The sequence below is a fragment of the Poromitra crassiceps genome, assembly GCF_964638095.1.
Source record: "Poromitra crassiceps genome assembly, chromosome: 13".
NCBI classification, from domain to species: Eukaryota; Metazoa; Chordata; class Actinopteri; order Beryciformes; family Melamphaidae; genus Poromitra; species Poromitra crassiceps.
In genome coordinates this window covers 116,148-134,449 of record NC_139644.1, presented here as the reverse complement: position 1 = coordinate 134,449, position 18,302 = coordinate 116,148, and the positions used below count along the sequence as shown (strand labels likewise).

At 43.2% G+C, this 18,302-nt stretch overlaps 1 protein-coding gene across 2 annotated transcripts in view; it reads right to left on the bottom strand.

Moving 5' to 3' along the window:
• Positions 1-12,695, bottom strand: part of tspan4b (tetraspanin 4b) — a 36,564-nt gene extending 23,869 nt beyond the window's left edge. For both annotated transcript variants that reach the window (XM_083648945.1, XM_083648946.1), the window contains exons 1-2: positions 12,414-12,695; positions 6,147-6,216 (exon numbers count right to left, since the gene is read on the bottom strand). In XM_083648945.1, the coding sequence (XP_083505071.1) occupies positions 6,147-6,215 (69 nt within the window). In that variant the 5' untranslated portion in view covers position 6,216; positions 12,414-12,695. The remainder of the gene's footprint in view (positions 1-6,146; positions 6,217-12,413) is intronic.
• Between the last annotated feature and the right edge of the window lie 5,607 nt (positions 12,696-18,302).

The following is an 18,302-nucleotide window of genomic DNA, read 5'->3' as shown; positions in this document are numbered from 1 at the left end:
CGCTGGCAACATCCCCACCTCACGGGAGCATATTGTAATGATTTATACAGAAATGTAACTGTTTAAAAGTGATATAATTGTCTGGTAGATGTGGCCTCCCTGATTTCTAAGTTAAAACAGCCCCGAAATATGTTGGGGATGCAATTCACGGCGGGGTTGCGAAAACGTCAAAATCATCTGCGCCCCAAAATGCCTGCGCAAACGGCATTTGGGCGGTCTTAACTACCAGAATTATTCACAGGCGTGGCCAGGCAATGCTGGGCATTACGTCAATCAAAACCAATCAGATTCACGTCTCGCAATGGCTGGCGAGGCATGCAATATGCTGTCATTTTCTCCATGCGTAATAGAGTGTACTCACTCGTGCGAGGACAGAGAGAACTTATTGACAGATCGTCTGTGGTGCCGACGCAGGCCCGTAGCCAGGGTTTGAGAAATACAGAGGACATTTTTGCGCGGCATGGGGTGCCCAGGCCCCGGTTAGAAAACTTTGTCCATTTTAAAGTAAAATGCTTCAATCTGGTGCACTTTGAGAGCCAAATTAAGAGGCTGATCTATAAAGAACTACAGACATCATATTAGATTAATATCCTCTTTACTGTGCTGTTGCTTTAAAATGATACAAAAAATAAATGTCTCCCCATATAATATAATTTATATTCTGCATACAGGTCACATGGCAGAATACTGCTCAATTAAATACAATTGCCCATCTACACAAACATCACTTACAGGGGAGTTACTTACCCATTCACTTCAATAGAACTGTCCCCAAAGTCTAGCCCCAATCTAGCCTCAATGCAACATTTGAACGTTGTGGTGAGTTATGTCTCTTCCTTCTATAGCACACAGAGAGGAAGCAAACTGTTGCATTTCTGATCAACTGTCATATATCATGTTATTTATGAGGGCTTTAAAACATCAATGACAGATGAATAGATCTGGGGGCCGGGGCTATTTTTCTAAAAAAAAAAAAAAAAAAAAAAGGGGGAAAATACCGAGGTCATGACCTCGGTGTCCTCAATGGTAGCTACGGGCCTGCAACGACCCTCCGGGTTATGAAGGTAAATAGCCTATGTCCATTGACAAAAGTTCAATGGACAAACCAAAGAGGATCCTGGAGCACACGATTCACTGGGAAATTGCTTTATTCAATGACTAACGTTTCAACGCCTACTGCGTCTTCATCAGAGTCAAAAAAAAAAAGGTTTTTTTTTGGACTCTGATGAAGACGCAGTAGGCGTTGAAACGTTAGTCATTGAATAAAGCAATTTCCCAGTGAATCGTGTGCTCCAGGATCCTCTTTGGTTTGTCCATTGAACTTTTGTCATAATACTGTCCTGTCCTGAGAGCACCGACCTCCTTTTGCGGAGGGGCTGACGCGCAAGAGACTCCTTTTGTATTGATATAGCCTATGTCCATTGTCCAACAAATTTTCTCAATTGATTTCCCCCTTTGCGATGTGATAAAGGTTGCTCAGTGAGTTATAGTTGATTGCCTCACTGAATTATCTGCTAATACCCAATTTTAGCAGCATAATTGTCTTGGCGTGGCAAGGCTGTGCTTAATGACATATCCAAAAGGAATTCTACTTTGTGCTGCGCTGCACGGAGATTATGGTGCGCTCCCAGCGCAGTGAGGTATTTGCGCGTAATAGGTCCTTTTCAAAGCTCTTAGCGCAAAGTAATTGCGCGCAGCTGACGATAGGATAATGCCATCTTCCCCACATTTTAGCGCTGAAACACCTGCTTTCGCATGTGGCAGCCTATGCCCAGTACAATTATCACAGGCATGCGCTTGTGTCCGCCCCCAATTTGCATTGCGCACAGCGTTAAACGAGTGCAAACGCTAAATTAGCACTTTTGGGAAGATAGGGCCCAAAGTGGCTTGTGGTACACTCATGCATTACATATGCATGAGTGTACCCCAGGGGGGTTCCTCCGTATATAACCCCCCCCCATTAAAAACATGCAGAAGATCAGATCGTTATCGTCATCTGACCAGTGACGACAACATCCGAAGTCGGTCCCCGGGCGCTGTACGAGAAAAAGCGACCACTGCTCCTGGCCTGCCCCCCGGAGGAAAGGACAAAGCCAGGATGGGTTAAATGCAGAGGACAAATTTCACCGGCCACCGTCAGCATGTGTGTGTTGTGGCCCTCCGTGCATGTGTTGATTGTAATCGTGTGACAATAAAGACGGGCTTGTCCGTCTGAAATCGTGTTTAAATGACGCTATTGTGTTGTTTACCAAGAACTTGCAATCATGTCGGTGGGGGGGAATTTTATTGTCCCTCCATTTCAAAACTCATTCCGGTGAGCCGGTGGGCTTTGCTAGATGATGGACAAGCACTGTTAAATGAGGAAATGGCATTTCCTCATTCCTCACAACAAGTACGTCAGCGGATATGTGCCAATCACAGCTCTCGTGCTGGTCACGTCACGTCTGCGTTGACGCCGCGGAGTCACAATTTCGAGGAGCTGCACGCCCCCCTCCACCGAGCTGCGCCGATAGGACTGCCAGCTGCGGCGACCCCTCGACGCAGTCGGCGCTGGCGATTTCGCGTAAGCATAAAACCAGTTTAATACCACCTATCCAATGCCTAAACCTAACCTGTGAAGCCCCCAGCCTATTCACATATGCACAATGGTACTGGGGCGCACGGTACCTCCAACGCACAAGGCGCGTGACAAAGCAGGGCTATAGTATGAGTTCGGAGTGAGAACGTGTTGGCAGGGAGTATCGTATTCAAACTTTTCACTTTGCATTAAATGGTAAATGGTAAATGGCCTGCATTTATATCGCGCTTTTATCCAAAGCGCTTTACTGGTGGCAGGTTACCACGCAGGGTGCTGGCACACCAACGGGAGCAATTTGGGGTTCAGTGTCTTGCCCAAGGACACTTCGACATGCAGACTGGAGGAGCCGGGAATCGAACCAGCGACCTCTTTTATCCAAAGCGATTAGTGGACGACCCGCTCTACCTCCTGAGCTACAGCTGTCCATTAGGGCATTAGGGCTGTACAGAATATTTCGGGCATTTGAATATCCGTTCATAATGCTGAAAAAAAAAAGAAATCTGAATTCAAATATCCATAGCCTGCATATTATGAATGGTGATGATTGAATTAATAAACCACATGAATGGATGATTGAGAAAGCCAGAGATCATCCTAATACAAGATTTGTACTGTGCAATTTTCACTGCAGTTATATTATGACTAGTGGCCTGATAATCTATTTGGGTGGGACCTGTGTTGTGTGTGTTTTGGGCTAACAGCCAGACCCAAAACCACATAACTGCCAGACCTAAAACCATTTAACAGCTTGACCTAAAACCATGTACTAGCCAGACATAAAACCACATAACAGCCAGAGGTAATGTAAGAGCCGGACGTATTTTAGTTTAGTTTATTTGACAATTGATACAATAAATGATCAAATAAGTCATGCATCATACAAATGTCAAGGATAGCACAAAAAGTCAGCCTCCCATATTACAGTCCACTCAGTGGAACACCGTGAAACACCATGAAGAGAGAAGCCGTGAAAGGAGAGACCACAAAGTAGCGATAGGCTGTCTTGCAGGATCGTAGTTTATCTCTATTGTCCGAACTGAATGATTTGGAGGAAAGAAGGCAGCCAAAGTTTGCAGCATTAGTCGGCGTGGTGGTGAAGTTGATGTTTTCACCCGGGGTCTATTTAGCAGTTGCACACATTCTGAATGCACTGCCCACGAGGTCCGTGGTTGGTCAATTCATATGTCTGTCACACGTTTTTTTGGTCTTGGGGAGGCGAGCGTTAACCATTTTTGAGAGTTGTGCTCCAGACGTAAGAGCCAGACGTAAAACCATGTAAGAGCCCACCCGTTCTACTATGAATCACCTCATTCAATGGAAAGGAATTGCTTCAAAATGTCCCCATTCGATGGGGTGGAGTTGTACAATCTCTACAACCCAGTTTCCCTGGGGTTGTAGAGATTACTTGCAAACCCCCATTTAATGGGGAGTTGTACAATCTCTACAACCCAGTTTCCCTGGGGTTGTAGAGATTACTTGCAAAACCCCATTTAATGGGTAGGATTCGGGGGTTGTACAGATTACTTGCAAAACCTCATTTAATGGATAGGATTCTCCATTGGCTCTTCTCTCAACCACCCTGCCCACCTCTGCAGGCATGGGGAGGGTCTGCTTGGACCCCTGTGTCCTTAGGTTTAGGCATGGGGGATGGGAAAGGTTAGGGATAGGCATGGGGGGTGGGAGAGGTTAGGTTTAGGGTTAGGGGTGGGAGAGGTTAGGTTTAGGGATGGGGGGTGGGAGAGGTTAGGTTTAGGTATGGGGGGTGGGAGAGGTTAGGTTTAGGGTTAGGGGTGGGAGAGGTTAGGTTTAGGCATGGGGGGTGGGAGAGGTTAGGTTTAGGCATGGGGGTGGGAGAGGTTAGGTTTAGGCATGGGGGTGGGAGAGGTTAGGTTTAGGCATGGGGGTGGGAGGTTAGGGTTAGGGGGTGGGAGAGGTTAGGGTCTGGGTTAGGATTAGGCATGGGGCATGGGAGAGGCTTGGAAGGGTCTCCGGAGACGACCCCCGAGGGTCTCGAACCCTCCGTTCGGCCCCCAGACCCTCCGTTCGGCCCGCAGACCCCCCGAAGCGACCCCAGGACCTCCACAGGGTCCTGCGGCCCACCCAGGCCTCGGAGACCCCAGGTTTATCCATTGAATGGGGTTTTGCAAGTAATCTCTACAACCCAGAGAAACTGGGTTGTAGAGATTGTACAACTCCACCCCATCGAATGGGGACATTTTGAAGCAATTCCTTTCCATTCAATGAGGTGATTCATAGTAGATTTCCATTCAATGAGGTGATTCATAGTAGATCGGGTGAAGAGCCAGACGTAAAACGATGTTACAGCCAGATGTAAAAACACGTAAGAGCGGCCTCGTCCGCAACTCGGCTGCTGCGTGGCATCGCCTGCCCTATTGGCGCCCACGGGTGTGTGTGTGTGTGTGTGTGTGTGTGTGTGTTGCTCACAAAATGTTATTGCCTGGGTGAGTGTGTGTGCTCCCTTATAACATCACTAATGACATCATCAGACATTTAAAAAAAAATGATTTTTTTTTACAGTATTTTGAATTCTGCCCTGATGTATAGCCTAAAGAGCATTGATGCCTTCGCCATACTGGGGAAAGGAGGGACATGCCCTCGCCATCCTGGGAAAACACACACGCACTTATGATGATGTCTTAAGTAATGTCATCAGTGATGTCACACAAGCAATTGTGCATTGTGACATCACTGATGATGTTATCAGTGTTGTGACATCACTGATGATATCATCAGTGCCCGGCCATCACCCATTGCTGCGCACCAGCTATAATAATAATAATAATAATAATTATTATTATTATTATTATTATTATTATTATTATTATTATTATTATTATTATTTTTAATATTATTATTATTATTGGTATTATTATTATTATTATATCATGATGACACCACAGCAGATGTTTGAATATTTGTGGAAAACCTCAATCAATATTCAAATGTGAACAAAATTATATTCGGTACAGCCCTACTTTGCATGCATGTCCAGTGTCCACAGTTTGAAATGGATGGAGAATTTGGAGGCAGGAATAGGTTCTACTCTTGTGGAGTGGATCTTATGTACAGGCTTATTCACTTATAGCAAACTGGGGGGAATTCCCCCCGTTATGTTCTTCAGATATGGGGGATTTATAGATTTTGGGGGGATCTATAGACTTGGGGGGGCTTATAGGGGGGCAGCCGATACTATAACCAACAAATATCTGCTTCTCATGTCCGATAAGCGATAATTTCACATTTTTGTATTTAAAAAAGGAAGTTCTTAACCTGTAGTTTATGCACACCTGAGTCTAAATATGCTTTTGTCAATCTGAGTTATCTGCAGACTAGGAGCCATAGGCTTTGGGTTCTATCAAAGCCATTATTTTTTGGAATGTATTGTATCAAGGAATTACACACAATAAAGACCAGGACTTGTTTCCATTGTTAAGGTTTGTTAAGGTTTGGAAGACGCCAGAAAGAAATCTCAAACATGGTGTATTTTTTCTTGGTACATTATATATTGTGCAAATACCACTTAGCTCTAATGTGTGTAAATACTAACCCAGAATATGAGGTTGAACACAAACATCAGATACTTGACGCAGCACAGACACTTTCGAGATGCCGACATCCTGTGAGAGGAAAAGAGGAAAATGGAAAAGAGTGAGAAGTTAATTCTTATCATGCTTGAACCATGACTTAGTTCATTCTGGGGGAAAATGCCATGGAAGTGTGTGTGTGTGTGTGTGTGTGTGTGTGTGTGTGTGTGTGTGTGTGTGTGTGTGTGTGTGTGTGTGCGTGTGTGTGTGTGTGCGTGCGTGCGTGCGCGTGTGTGTTTGTGTGTGTGTTTATTGTTTATTGTTTATTGTGCATCCCCATTAGTCTGCACCAAGGTGAGACTACTCTTGGGGTCCAAACACATAACATAAAAACTTAATACAATAACATTGTCGACAAGTGTGTGTGTCCATGAGCATACTTTCAGTATAATGGTCCTCACATTGCCTACTACTGACCCCACACAGGAAGTCCAGCTGCTGACAGGAAGGAAGTTCCCTCCCCTTCTTGGAAGACCTAATTATACTGCTGTAAGTGGCCTGAGCCATTTACCATTATCAAGTCAATGGCAGCGCAAAAGGCTGACTCACATCAACATAGCTCAAGGCACAACTCATTACCAGGGATGCATGACAGATAAAAACGATGTAACGTTTGTTTGTCTCTCGTCTCACGCTCTTCCAGCTTTCCAGCTTTATATGCACCTTTTTTGTGGAACAACCATATCACACAAATTATTAATCAAAGTATAGTCTTTAAACATCTTAAGTTTGGAGGCGATTAAAAAAAAAAGTGTAATAGTCTTTGAATTATATTAATACTAGATTACCAGGCCGTTATGCGGCCTTCATATCTAGTTTGGTTGGCCTGGAAGTGGAGAGACCCATGAGAAACCCAGCGATCTTTGCATATATAGTAACGAGTTTTGAAATGCGTGTTTCAACAATCGGACCCAGTGATCCTTTGTATCAACATTAAAGGAAGATATTCACATATCTTTGTTATATTCACATAAGTTTTGGTTGGGTGGGTGGGGGTTTCCTTCATGGAACCCCACACCAAAACATGCAGTATCCTGGTCGCTGAAGTGGTGCCTCCTCTGGTCGTTAGGGGCGCCTGTTCGGAGGGAGGGGAACTGGTTGGAATAGCGTGATCCTCCCACGTGCTATGTCCTGCCGGTGAAGCATCCCCTGTCAGGTGAAAAGAAGCGGCTGGCTACTGCCCATGTCTCAGAGGATGCATGGAACCAGTTCCGGCTCTCCCCAGATCGGCAGAGGGTGGAGCAGCAACCAGGATAAATAAATTAAAATTAGCACTAATGGGGGATGAACATGGGATAAAAAAATCTGGGGAAAAAAAATATATATGGGTATTTTGTAGAGCTCGGCCGAAACTAGTCTCGGCTCCCAGACGTTTGGTGAGCTGCGCCACCAAACGTCTGGGAATTTCACTGTCAGAAACTGTCTCTCCGAGCCCGGCGAGAACCGCCGGCAGCAGACACGCCTACATTTATTATTAGAATTTTATTTGGTAGCGGCAATGCCATTTACCATAGTCCTAACACAGAGCATGAAGCTGATATGCTCCAAACAAAATTTGTAGCTGTGGTTTATTATACAATAATTTTTCCTACCCGGAAGTGGTCCGCTTGCTACTGTGAGTCATCAGCAGGCTCTGTAACGTTAGCCTCGGGAGTCGGGTTTATCGCTGGGGGAAAGACCTCTAGCCGCCGGGGCCGGATGAAAAACGTCCTATTAACAGGTTATGTTTGTTTCTAAGTGATTAATATGTTTCTCCGCAAATGCGACAATGTTTTGCGAGACACCGGTTCTGCATGAGAACTGCCCCCAGAAAGCAGGCCCGCCCACAACACTCATGATTGGTTCTCCGATGCAAGGCTTCCAACAGCGCCACCTAACGTTATGCAAAGATTTAAATAGTAATATTCTCAGTCTTACAGGAGTGAAACGGATTAAGACTGAGGGCTGAGTCTAGGCTGAAACTGGATTTTTGGGGCCGATACCGATTAGGGAGTAAACAAGGCTAGGTGGAAACCGAGCATATGGCCAGCGCGGAAAAGCGTTGATGAGCCTGTTGTAGCAGGCAGCGGCGTTGTTAATGTGGAGGGTTAGGGTTAGGGTTAGGGCTCTCGGTGACATTCAAAGTTCTTTTCAGTTGTTTTCTTCAGATTTTTGTCGAAATAGCATGAATGAAAGACGGCACTATGTTTTATGTTTTTATAGTCTGGTCTGGATTATAACACTGCCGCTACTCTGACAGTGCACACATAGCATATAGCCTAGGAAAAAGAGATAGAATATTAGTGGGAATCGATCAAGGGTGATAGAGTGATAAAAGAAATGTGGTCAATATGCATTTATAGTGAACTTTAATTCTGCGTATTGTAACACCAAGAGTCACATTTGAATTTAATAAATATTTAGAGGAAACAAAGTGATGAAATAAAAAAAAAGAAAATCACATTCATGTCTGTGCAATAAGTAAATATAACTCACACAGTTATACGGTTTGCAATTGCAAGTTCAACTAGGCTACAGGATATCACGTATGATCTCATAACCTTTGATTTTATGTATATGCTGGCATCTGCTTGTTGATTTAATGTTTGTTTTGCATTTGCTGACATCACGGTTATGAACAAATTCTTAGATGACCCACAGTAACATTATAGCCTCAGCAACAACCAACTGCATAGTCATTAATAGAAAAGTATTAATGTCCAGCAAACACACCACTTGCAAGTAGCCCACTGTTTTTTCCCCATACGTGTACAATTGTGTAAAATTCCTGTCTTGTAGGCTATACCATGAAATCAAATGGTTCAAAAAGTTTTGACAGAAAATCTGTCACTATCATTGATGATGTCACTGATGATGTGCATCATAGAGACACTGTGTAACGCATCATCATTCAGAAACCACGCCCAAGACGGGGGAAAACGGAAACCCCCCCTCCAATCCTGCCGTTCTCCTATGTCACGTGCATGGTTGCGTGTTGCACAAAAAGATTGTATATACGGAAGATGAACACTCCAACTTACTTCTTTGACAGCTAGATCCACATTTTTCTTCTCGCCAATTCTCAATGGCTTCCTTGTTTTGCTCAGGAGTACAAAAAAACTTAAACTAGCGATTTTTTACATTTATTGTCTGCGCAGCCCATCACACAACAGCTTTTAGCTATGTTTAATTCAAGGAAAATGACGCTGGTGTGTGAAAATGAACGGATCTTTTCCCCCGTGATGGGCGTGGCCTATTTCATGCAGTGTCTCTATTGGCTCACATGTACCGTGTACCGGAATTTGAATGTCTCGGGTCCTTATAGTGTACCGGAATTTCCCTAGATTTTTGTGACGTCAAAGTAGGGCTGTCCTCGACTCAGGATTCTGCCAGTCGACTCGGATTCGACTGTCCAATACAAATATTCGACTATTCTAAAAAAATATATATATATATCTTCAGTGATTATTTTGACCAGATTAACAGTCAATTGCGGCAATTCAACGTCGGGATAATGGAGTCTGAATGAGACATATTTCTCTGGCTCTTAGCCTATTTTTTTATTTCACCTACATGTCCAATGCCGAGGCTACAGTTCTTCTCAAGACTAATAAGGCCTAAATAAATCTAAACAAGAAATAACTTATCCATTTAGAAGGGGGGGATGCGTCGTGTCATGAATCAATGCCACTGGTCAGACTGGTCACCCTTCACGCAGCTTGTCAAAATAAATACTCGTCCCATTGGCTCATTGGCTCACGGAGCATGGGCGCCTGGCCAATCCCGGCGCTTGACTGCTGCGTAGGCGGGCACAGGGCGTGGTCTGCCCAAAACCGCGGTGGGTTTCCGTAATAACGTTTCACATTTCTGTGTGGGTTTTACAAAATGCAACCAATGGAAAAGCATTAAAACGAGCTTGTGAGGAATTTTCGTAACACCATTCACCCTCAATCTGTCACTCAAACCTCGAAATTCCTTCCCTACCTCCATCTGTACCTCCCCAGCGAGGAGGACACTATACCTGGAAAAGACACGGACGTGCTGTGTATTTCTGATATCGTTTTGTTTAATCCTGGCTTCCTCTGATGTGAATAGATCAATAAAATGTTTTCGAGTTATCGCTATACTGCAAACATGTTTAAACGTGCAAAGTGGTTTCTGACGACAATAAAGTAACGTTAACATGATGTTATGTCAGCCTCTTCTCATCCCCTCTCTGGGGCCATGGGAGACAGTGGGCATCACACTGCTCGTACACGCGGCTGCTCGGCTGGCAGAGAGTGCTTCCAAGTCGGACTGATAACATAAACAACATAATTTGAGCTTATCCAGGTAAGATATTAATAATGTAATGACACATCCAGGAGAAACTGACTATAATTAAGACGTGCCAACTTTGACAAGGTTGTGTTCAGTATTTTAAGAGCACAACACAGCACACTGACTGGAGGGGAGGGAGAGAAAAAAACACGACTGCTCGACTTGAGGAATCTCCGTCGACTCAGGGGTCTCTCGACTGATGATCGAAACGTCCACTTTTAGAAGACAGCCCTATGTCAAAGTCGGGTCACAAGCCAAAAAAGTTTTTGAACCCCAGGTCTAATGTTAGCAATGCTAACGTTAGCTAGCATCCCGCTAACTAACACTATCAAGCAGATTCTGGGAATAACGTTACCCAACATGGAATTCAAGATTGCTAAATTGTGTTCTTGACAATCTGGCTATGCTGTCTGTTAGCTAATGTTAGACCATCTAAGAGCAGCTATCTGCTACGGTTTGGCTATGGTTTCAACTTATCGTAAACAAATAGCAGAGCAGTAGCTGTATGGATACTCAACACCCAGTGTCTGCTCAGTGATTTTCACTCTGCCCAGTAAGGTTATCTGCTTTTAAAGCTTTATAGTGACATATCCCGCAGACGTGTGCTGTGAGCCCCTCCTGCTAGTTAGCTTAGCACAATGACTGGTAGTCCGCCGGACTGACTCTCCTACCCCTGTTAAATAACCAAATACACATTCCAACAGCACCAAAACGCTCTTATGTATACAGATCCTTTACAAAAAATTAGAATATCATGGAAATATCATGGCATCGAGGCAGTAATTAAAGCAAAAGGACCAAGTATTGAGTGCAGGCATGAAGTTTTATGTGATATTTAATTTCTTGAAATACTGTTTTGGGGGCTTTTATGAGCTGGAAGCCAGACGTATGCAAAGTTAAACAAATAAATATTTGAAATACTTTACTTTGTGTGTAATGAATCTATAATCTATGAAAGTTTCACTTTTTGAAAGGAATTATGGAAAAAAACTAACTTTTCCATGATATTAAATTTTTTGGGAAAGGATCTGTATGTTTGTGCATTCGCCACTGCTAAATGAAAATAGAATATGTATGTCATGATTATTAATGATGCAGCCATTGAAAATACTGGTTTTGGAACATGGGACTTAATGGAAGTTTGGCTTGTATCATAATGTTACTGACTGGGGTAAAGGCTTATTAAGGCTTAAAGAGGTTTACTTTTGGTCATATCTCACAGGTCCTTTATTCTGTAATGACTTCATTGTTTTCTGTTTCTGTTTTAATTTGTGCTTTTTAAAAATACCAACATGTTGGGGTCCTGGGGACAGGCCTGCAGTTTTGATAGACGGTACTATTTTTATTGAGTTCATGTTTGCCATGGCCCATGAGTCCTAATTCAAAGGTGTTCTAAGTCATTTTTTTAAAATAAGTGTTCAATAGCTCTCCATTCCGACAGCCATCACTGATATAGAGTGTTTGGTCAGTAGCGTGGGTCTCCCAGTCCCTCTGCTCTGCACTAAACAGAAAATAAATGTGTGGAATCCTCTCTCCTGTCAGTCATTTTGAAGGAGACGGACACAGATGCAGAAAACACAGGTCTCCTCATGTGCTCTGTCCACTACCCTAAATAATGCTCTTACTAAGGTAAGATGATGTTCAGAGTAAGGAATACAATCATACATAATTTAATTAACTGCAACTTCCCTAACATAATAACAATCTCTTTATTTGTCAGATTACATTAATTACATAACTACCAATGTTTTGAGAATAAATACGTTAACATTTTTGCTATAAGATTTGTTTCTTACAATAGTTTGACGGTAGTCCTTGTATGTTGTTGGTAGGATGAGTTCATGAAGGGACCTGGACAGTCACCTTCAATCAAGGCCTTCATACACAATATTGACATACGTGCAAACATCTGCTGTTCAAATGGACTTTACCTGGAAGCTGCTTTCACAGGCTAATCCAAAATCTTCTCTTTTTCACAGTCTTCTTCTTGACTCTGTTGATCCCGGTTTAAGTTCTCTACTTCCTTTTCCTCTTCAAATATTCTTTTGGGTTCCCTTTCCTCTCTTTGTTGTATTGTACAGTACTCCACTTTTAGACTCTTCGTTTCTCTCTCTGTTTCTCTCTCATAAATAAGTTCCTTTTTTAACTTGCTAAATCGAATAACTTTTTGTATTTCGCTTTACATCTGGGTTTGTTTATCCTCTCTTTTCCCCCTTCTGTTAACAGGACTCTCCCTCGATGCTTTCCAGATGTCTTCCTCCCTCCTCCCCTCTGAGCCCCTCCCACTCCCATTTCTTTCTGTCTTTTACCCCTCCCTCCTCCAGCCAAGGAACCTATAAAATAAGGAATAGTCATTATAATCATACCAACGTTCTAAAGCCACGTTTAGATGACAACGTTCTCTGCATAAATTGGCCTACTGTCGTTGCGTTCGGGCTTTTGATTCCATGTTTATACACAGCATTTGTGATAACATTCACATGCAGGCTGGAGCCGCAAATGTCTGAACCAAATCCTAGCAGTGTCAAGTGAGCCAGAATATAACGGAAACTTCTGGTTAAAACCTTCACAATATGGCAATTAAATAAACCAATAGCCATATTAGTTTGCAACATGTGTATGTGTGTGTGTGTGTGTGTGTGTGATCTAAAATACACAGAAGATAGAACACATACAGTAAAAGTAAAGTCATGAAGTCTCGTCTTTGGAGAAACCAATATCTTAGTGTGAAAATAGAGGCAAATCTCCATGTTTCAATGGGATTTCTCCTGAATTCATATTAACTTTCTGACCAACTTGGTCCTTTGATTCTTAAAGTGATTAATTATGCACTAAATATTGGTTCTTTCTCCAGGGATGTGAACACTGCTATAATCACTCTGCTCTTGAAAAAAGATCCTAATGATTGTGCCTCTCTCTCTCTTCTGAATGCTGACGTCAAATTATTTGCTAAAGTGCTGGCCCTCCGTTTAGAGCCTCTCATGATCAAACTCATACACCCGGACCAAACTGGTTTCATAAAATCCCGCTTATCATCAGACAATATCCGAAAGGCTTTTACATATCATTGATTCATCTTGCCATAGCCCAACCCAATGTGCCGTACTTTCCTTGGATGCCGAGAAGGTCGATGCTGTGGCACATGGGGTTTGGGGACCAGTATATTACTATGATAAAAACTCTATACTCTTCTCCCACTGCAATCGTGATGACTGGTAATGTATGCTCCACCCAATTCCCCATCTCCAGATCCTCCAGACAAGGCTGCGTCCTTTCTCCTTTATTATTCACTCTTTTCCTGGAGCCTCTGGCTCAGGCTATTCAATTTCCTCATATGCCTCATCACATAACACTGACCATTTAATTTATCTTTATGCTGACGATATTTTACTTTTTTTTTTTAGATCCTCTCAATTCTCAATTCTAGGTCGCACCTTTTAACTTTTTTTTTAAATAATTTGGGTAATTTATCTGGATACGTAGGGACACTCTGGAGTTACATCCGGTCTGTAGGGTGGGGGATAGCGCTCATTGTTTTGAATGGGGAGTTTCCCCCGCTTCCGGGTTCCCGTGCTGCCTGTGATGCGTGAGTGTCCCTACCTATACAAAATCAACTGGGTTAAATTTGCTCTTCTCCCACTGAACAATGCCATGAGATTAGCCACACCACCTGCAAACATCCCAGTTGTCGAGAAATGTAATGCCGTTGCGTTGTTGTAAATCGAAGACCCAAAAGCAACAAAAGTTTGCTGTCTTATGCAGGGGGCATTGTTGTGTAAACTAGGCCTAATCCTCTGCTTGGGGCCAGATCAGTTCTACTGAAGCCTATGGGAGATGCACACTAGTAAAACCCAACATATCTATGCTGTTTGACCTTTGATAAGGAAATGCCTCTACCAGATGAAAGAACACACTTCAGAGAATAGATGAAACGGTTGTCAGATCCAGCCTGCCATCCCTTCAAGACACACTGCCAAGATGTTGAAGCGGGCTCTGAAAATCATGGCCAACCCCTCCTACAGAAGACTGATGTCTGGCAGTACCAGAACCTCACATCAAAGGGATACTTCTACCCAACTGCCATCCCCCTCTTCAACGAGACCATAAAAGTCCCAACAAATAAGACATTTATTTATTTTGTTATTTATTTATTAGTATTATAAAAAAAATAATACTAAAAGAATATCACTCTCCCCCTATGCCCCCTGAGCACAGCCGGTGCAGGACCCCACTTACATTATCCCACATAAATTATCCTACTCCCTCCCCACCCATTATGTCACTTTAAATGACTTTGGAATTTTGCACTTTATAATATGTGATTGTTTTTCTGTATTGCTTTGTCACTTACACTAAGTCAAATTCCTTGTTTGTAATCTGATCACTTACTATTGAATAGGGCAGGCTACTGACTGTTTTCTCCTATTGTGCACGTGTTAATTTGCTGTTGGTCTCCAAACAGTTAATTTGACTAGCCATGATCTATAATCATGTTTGATACTATTTGGAGTGTGCTTCTCCATGCATCTCCCAGAGGCTTCAATAGAACTGGCACCAGTCTGGCCACAAGCAGAGCATTATAACGTTATGACTCTTCCTGCTTATATAGGTTCCTTGCCTCCAGCCCAGCCTTCACTCCCCCATCTCTCTCCCCTCCCCTCTCTTCTTTCACTCTTTCCACACATTTTTATCACTCAGCTTTTTTTGTGTTGTCCTTTTTCCTCTTGTCTTGTTATTGTTCTGGATGCACACATTGACACATTTGTTCCCCACACACACACACACACACACACACACACACACACACACACACACACACACACACACACACACACAGACAGACAGACAGACAGACAGACAGACAGACAGACAGACACACACACACACACACACACACACACACTTCCTCCCCTTCCTGACCAAATAGCTAGTTGTGGAAGTTTGCCCAAACACTATTACAGAATTCTCCTAAACAATTCAAGTGGATGGGGTCCAACTTTCTAACGTAAAGAAAATAAAATGCTTCCATACTGCTCATACATATATATACTATACAGTATATATATACTATATAGTATATATATATACTGTATAGTATATATATATACTGTATAGTATATACTGTATAGTATATATATGTATGAGCAGTATGGAAGCATTTTATTTTATATATACATACTATATAGTATATATATATACTGTATAGTATATATATATACTGTACTACTCACCTGCCACAATCCAAGACTCCACAAGCGCTGAGAGAATTTCACTTGAGAAGATGGGTCCTACAGGCGCTATCGCTAACGGTTTGTGCCCCTCTTATGCTATCTTCGCTGCCTCTTTGGCAGGGACAATAGCAGTCCGCAAGTGACAATTTGGGTCCCAGGTGTTATGCCGAGTTTTGCACCCCCCACCAAATGCATCCCCACCTCAAGGGAGCATATTGTAATGATTTTACAGAAACTTAACTGTAACGTAACTTTAAAAATGATATCATTGTCTGGGTAGACATGACCTCCCTGTTTTTTTTTAAATTAAAACAGCCCCAAAATATGCAATTCAGATGCTGGCCACCTCAAGATGGCCCAGATAATGGGCCATCTCAAGGTGTTAAGGACACCGTGCAACTCGGGCCGTTTTGTCTCAGGGACCCAAAAAAGTTTTTTTTGGGCCCCTGAGTTTAAACGGCCCCGAGTTGCACAGTGTCCTTAACACCTTGAGATGGCCCAAGGTATAAGATAACAGGAAATCATAGTGAAAAAAAGGTAGCAGAAAACATCCTGAGGAACGGTGCTGGCTCCTGGCCTATTAGGACAGCCTCTTGCTCTGCAGATAAGGTGTTATGAAAAATAAATGATAAATCTTTTGAAGCAAGAAGGGATTTCACTTCATTTGCCCAGTGGTGTCCATGGGCGATGTCCCAATTAAATATATTTTTAGTGAGTCTCTGATCAGACATTCTCACCAATCTTGTGTCTGATGTTTGGGTTCCCACATATCACCACTAATGGGCTGGAGTGAGTTTATGAACTCCTAGAAAATAGCGGATGGCTCTTTGGTGAACAGTGTTACAGCTGGCTGATCACGGAAACCATAAACACCAGAATCCGACACAGGAGAGAAGCATGAGTTATACAGTTGGGTGTAAGTATGAAAACCCAGGTTACCACAATGTTTAACTTTGTTCAATACAGAGCCCAATACTCTGCCCGCTGATTGAGTTAGGACATTGACTATTGACATATATTGACATATTTAGTGATCCGTATAGTACTACTGAACCAAAATTAAAAACAAAAGAGCTCCTCACCCTTGAAGTGGATCTAAAATGTACTATTTGTGTTTTGTCTTGATTTATCATAACGTCTCAATTTTCAGCACCAATCTGCAACAATGTTCAACATCTGCAGGTCATTTTCATGCTCAGCAAGTAAGATTATCTACAATAATATGCCCACAGTCTGGTCATCAACTTTGATTCCCTTGTTGGATGTCTTAATTTGAAGCGCTTAGTCGTTGACAAAAATGGAAAATAAAGTTGGGGTCATGACCTGATTTCCTTGTTTCACAGCGAATTGTTGGGGGAACCATCCCGTGGAATATTCATTGACCTGGACATGAGCTACAGGTGCTTGATAAAAAGACTTAGGGCCCTCACTTCGTACAGCGCTATCGTTTGCGCGCCTCTTATTGCTATCTTCCCAGCGTCTTAAGCTAGCGTCTGGCGCCACTGTCCAGTTTTGCGCTGGGATGACACAGGTGTAGGCGTAGCCCAGGCATGTCCGTGGGCCTCTAGCCTATCATGTGTCTCGCACAAGTGTCATTTAGCGCTGTGGGGAAGATACCGTCGGTATGTGCCGAGCGCAAAGAGAGGTTTGGGCGTTGCCCGTTCCAAATTAGGCGTTCCAGCGCAATGTGTTAGAAAAAGGGGCCTTGGGTGCTCTCAATTTTAACGCCAGCAAATAGCTGGTCTTAGCGCAAACAACCCCACTATGCCAGGCGTATGCCTGAGCGCAGACAGCATTCTCCGGCGCATTGCAGGAAATCCTCGTTTGGATAGGCCCACACTTCCCTCCTCAGAATTCCACGTTGATTTTCAACTAACCTACACTGCAGAAAAAACACTTGATTTAACAATGAGAATTTGTTTGTCATGGTTTTGTGCGAAAAAGTGATTTGCGTTTTGAATTGGATTACCAGGGGAACGAGGGTCTGGCGGGGCGGGAGTCTGTGTGTAGCGTGGGGAGGGGTGCTTTGTGTTCGGCTAGTGTGCCGTGTCCTGAAGGGGGGTCTCCCCGGAGAGGGTGTGAGCTGGGCCGGGTAGGCAGGCCGGGGGGGGTCGGTGCACAGGGTGGGTAGAGGCACTGCCGAGGCAGCGCTGTGCGTGGTCCCGCAGATCGAAATCAGTTTCTGACACAACACCGGCCAGTAGGCTATACAGTAACCAGTGTGTGTGTGTGTGTGTGTCTGTCTGTCTGTCTGTCTGTCTGTCTGTCTGTCTGTCTGTCTGTCTGTCGGTGTGTCTGTCTGTCTGTCTGTCTGTCTGCACACTCACACCGAGTAAACTGTATTGTTGAATGTAAAAAAAAAGCACTTCATGTGTGTATATATATATATATATTTTTTTTTTTTTTTGTCATTTGTGTCCTAACGAATAATATTTACATGTCTGATGTCAATACAGTTCAAAATAAAAGAATTGAGAGTGAGTTATGCCTGAGATTGTGCCCTTTTACAAAAATGCTTTTTTCTCCCTTTTCTCTTCCCAGACAGGCTTTTTTGGTGAACATGGGGTGTATAAAAAGGGTTATAAGTAG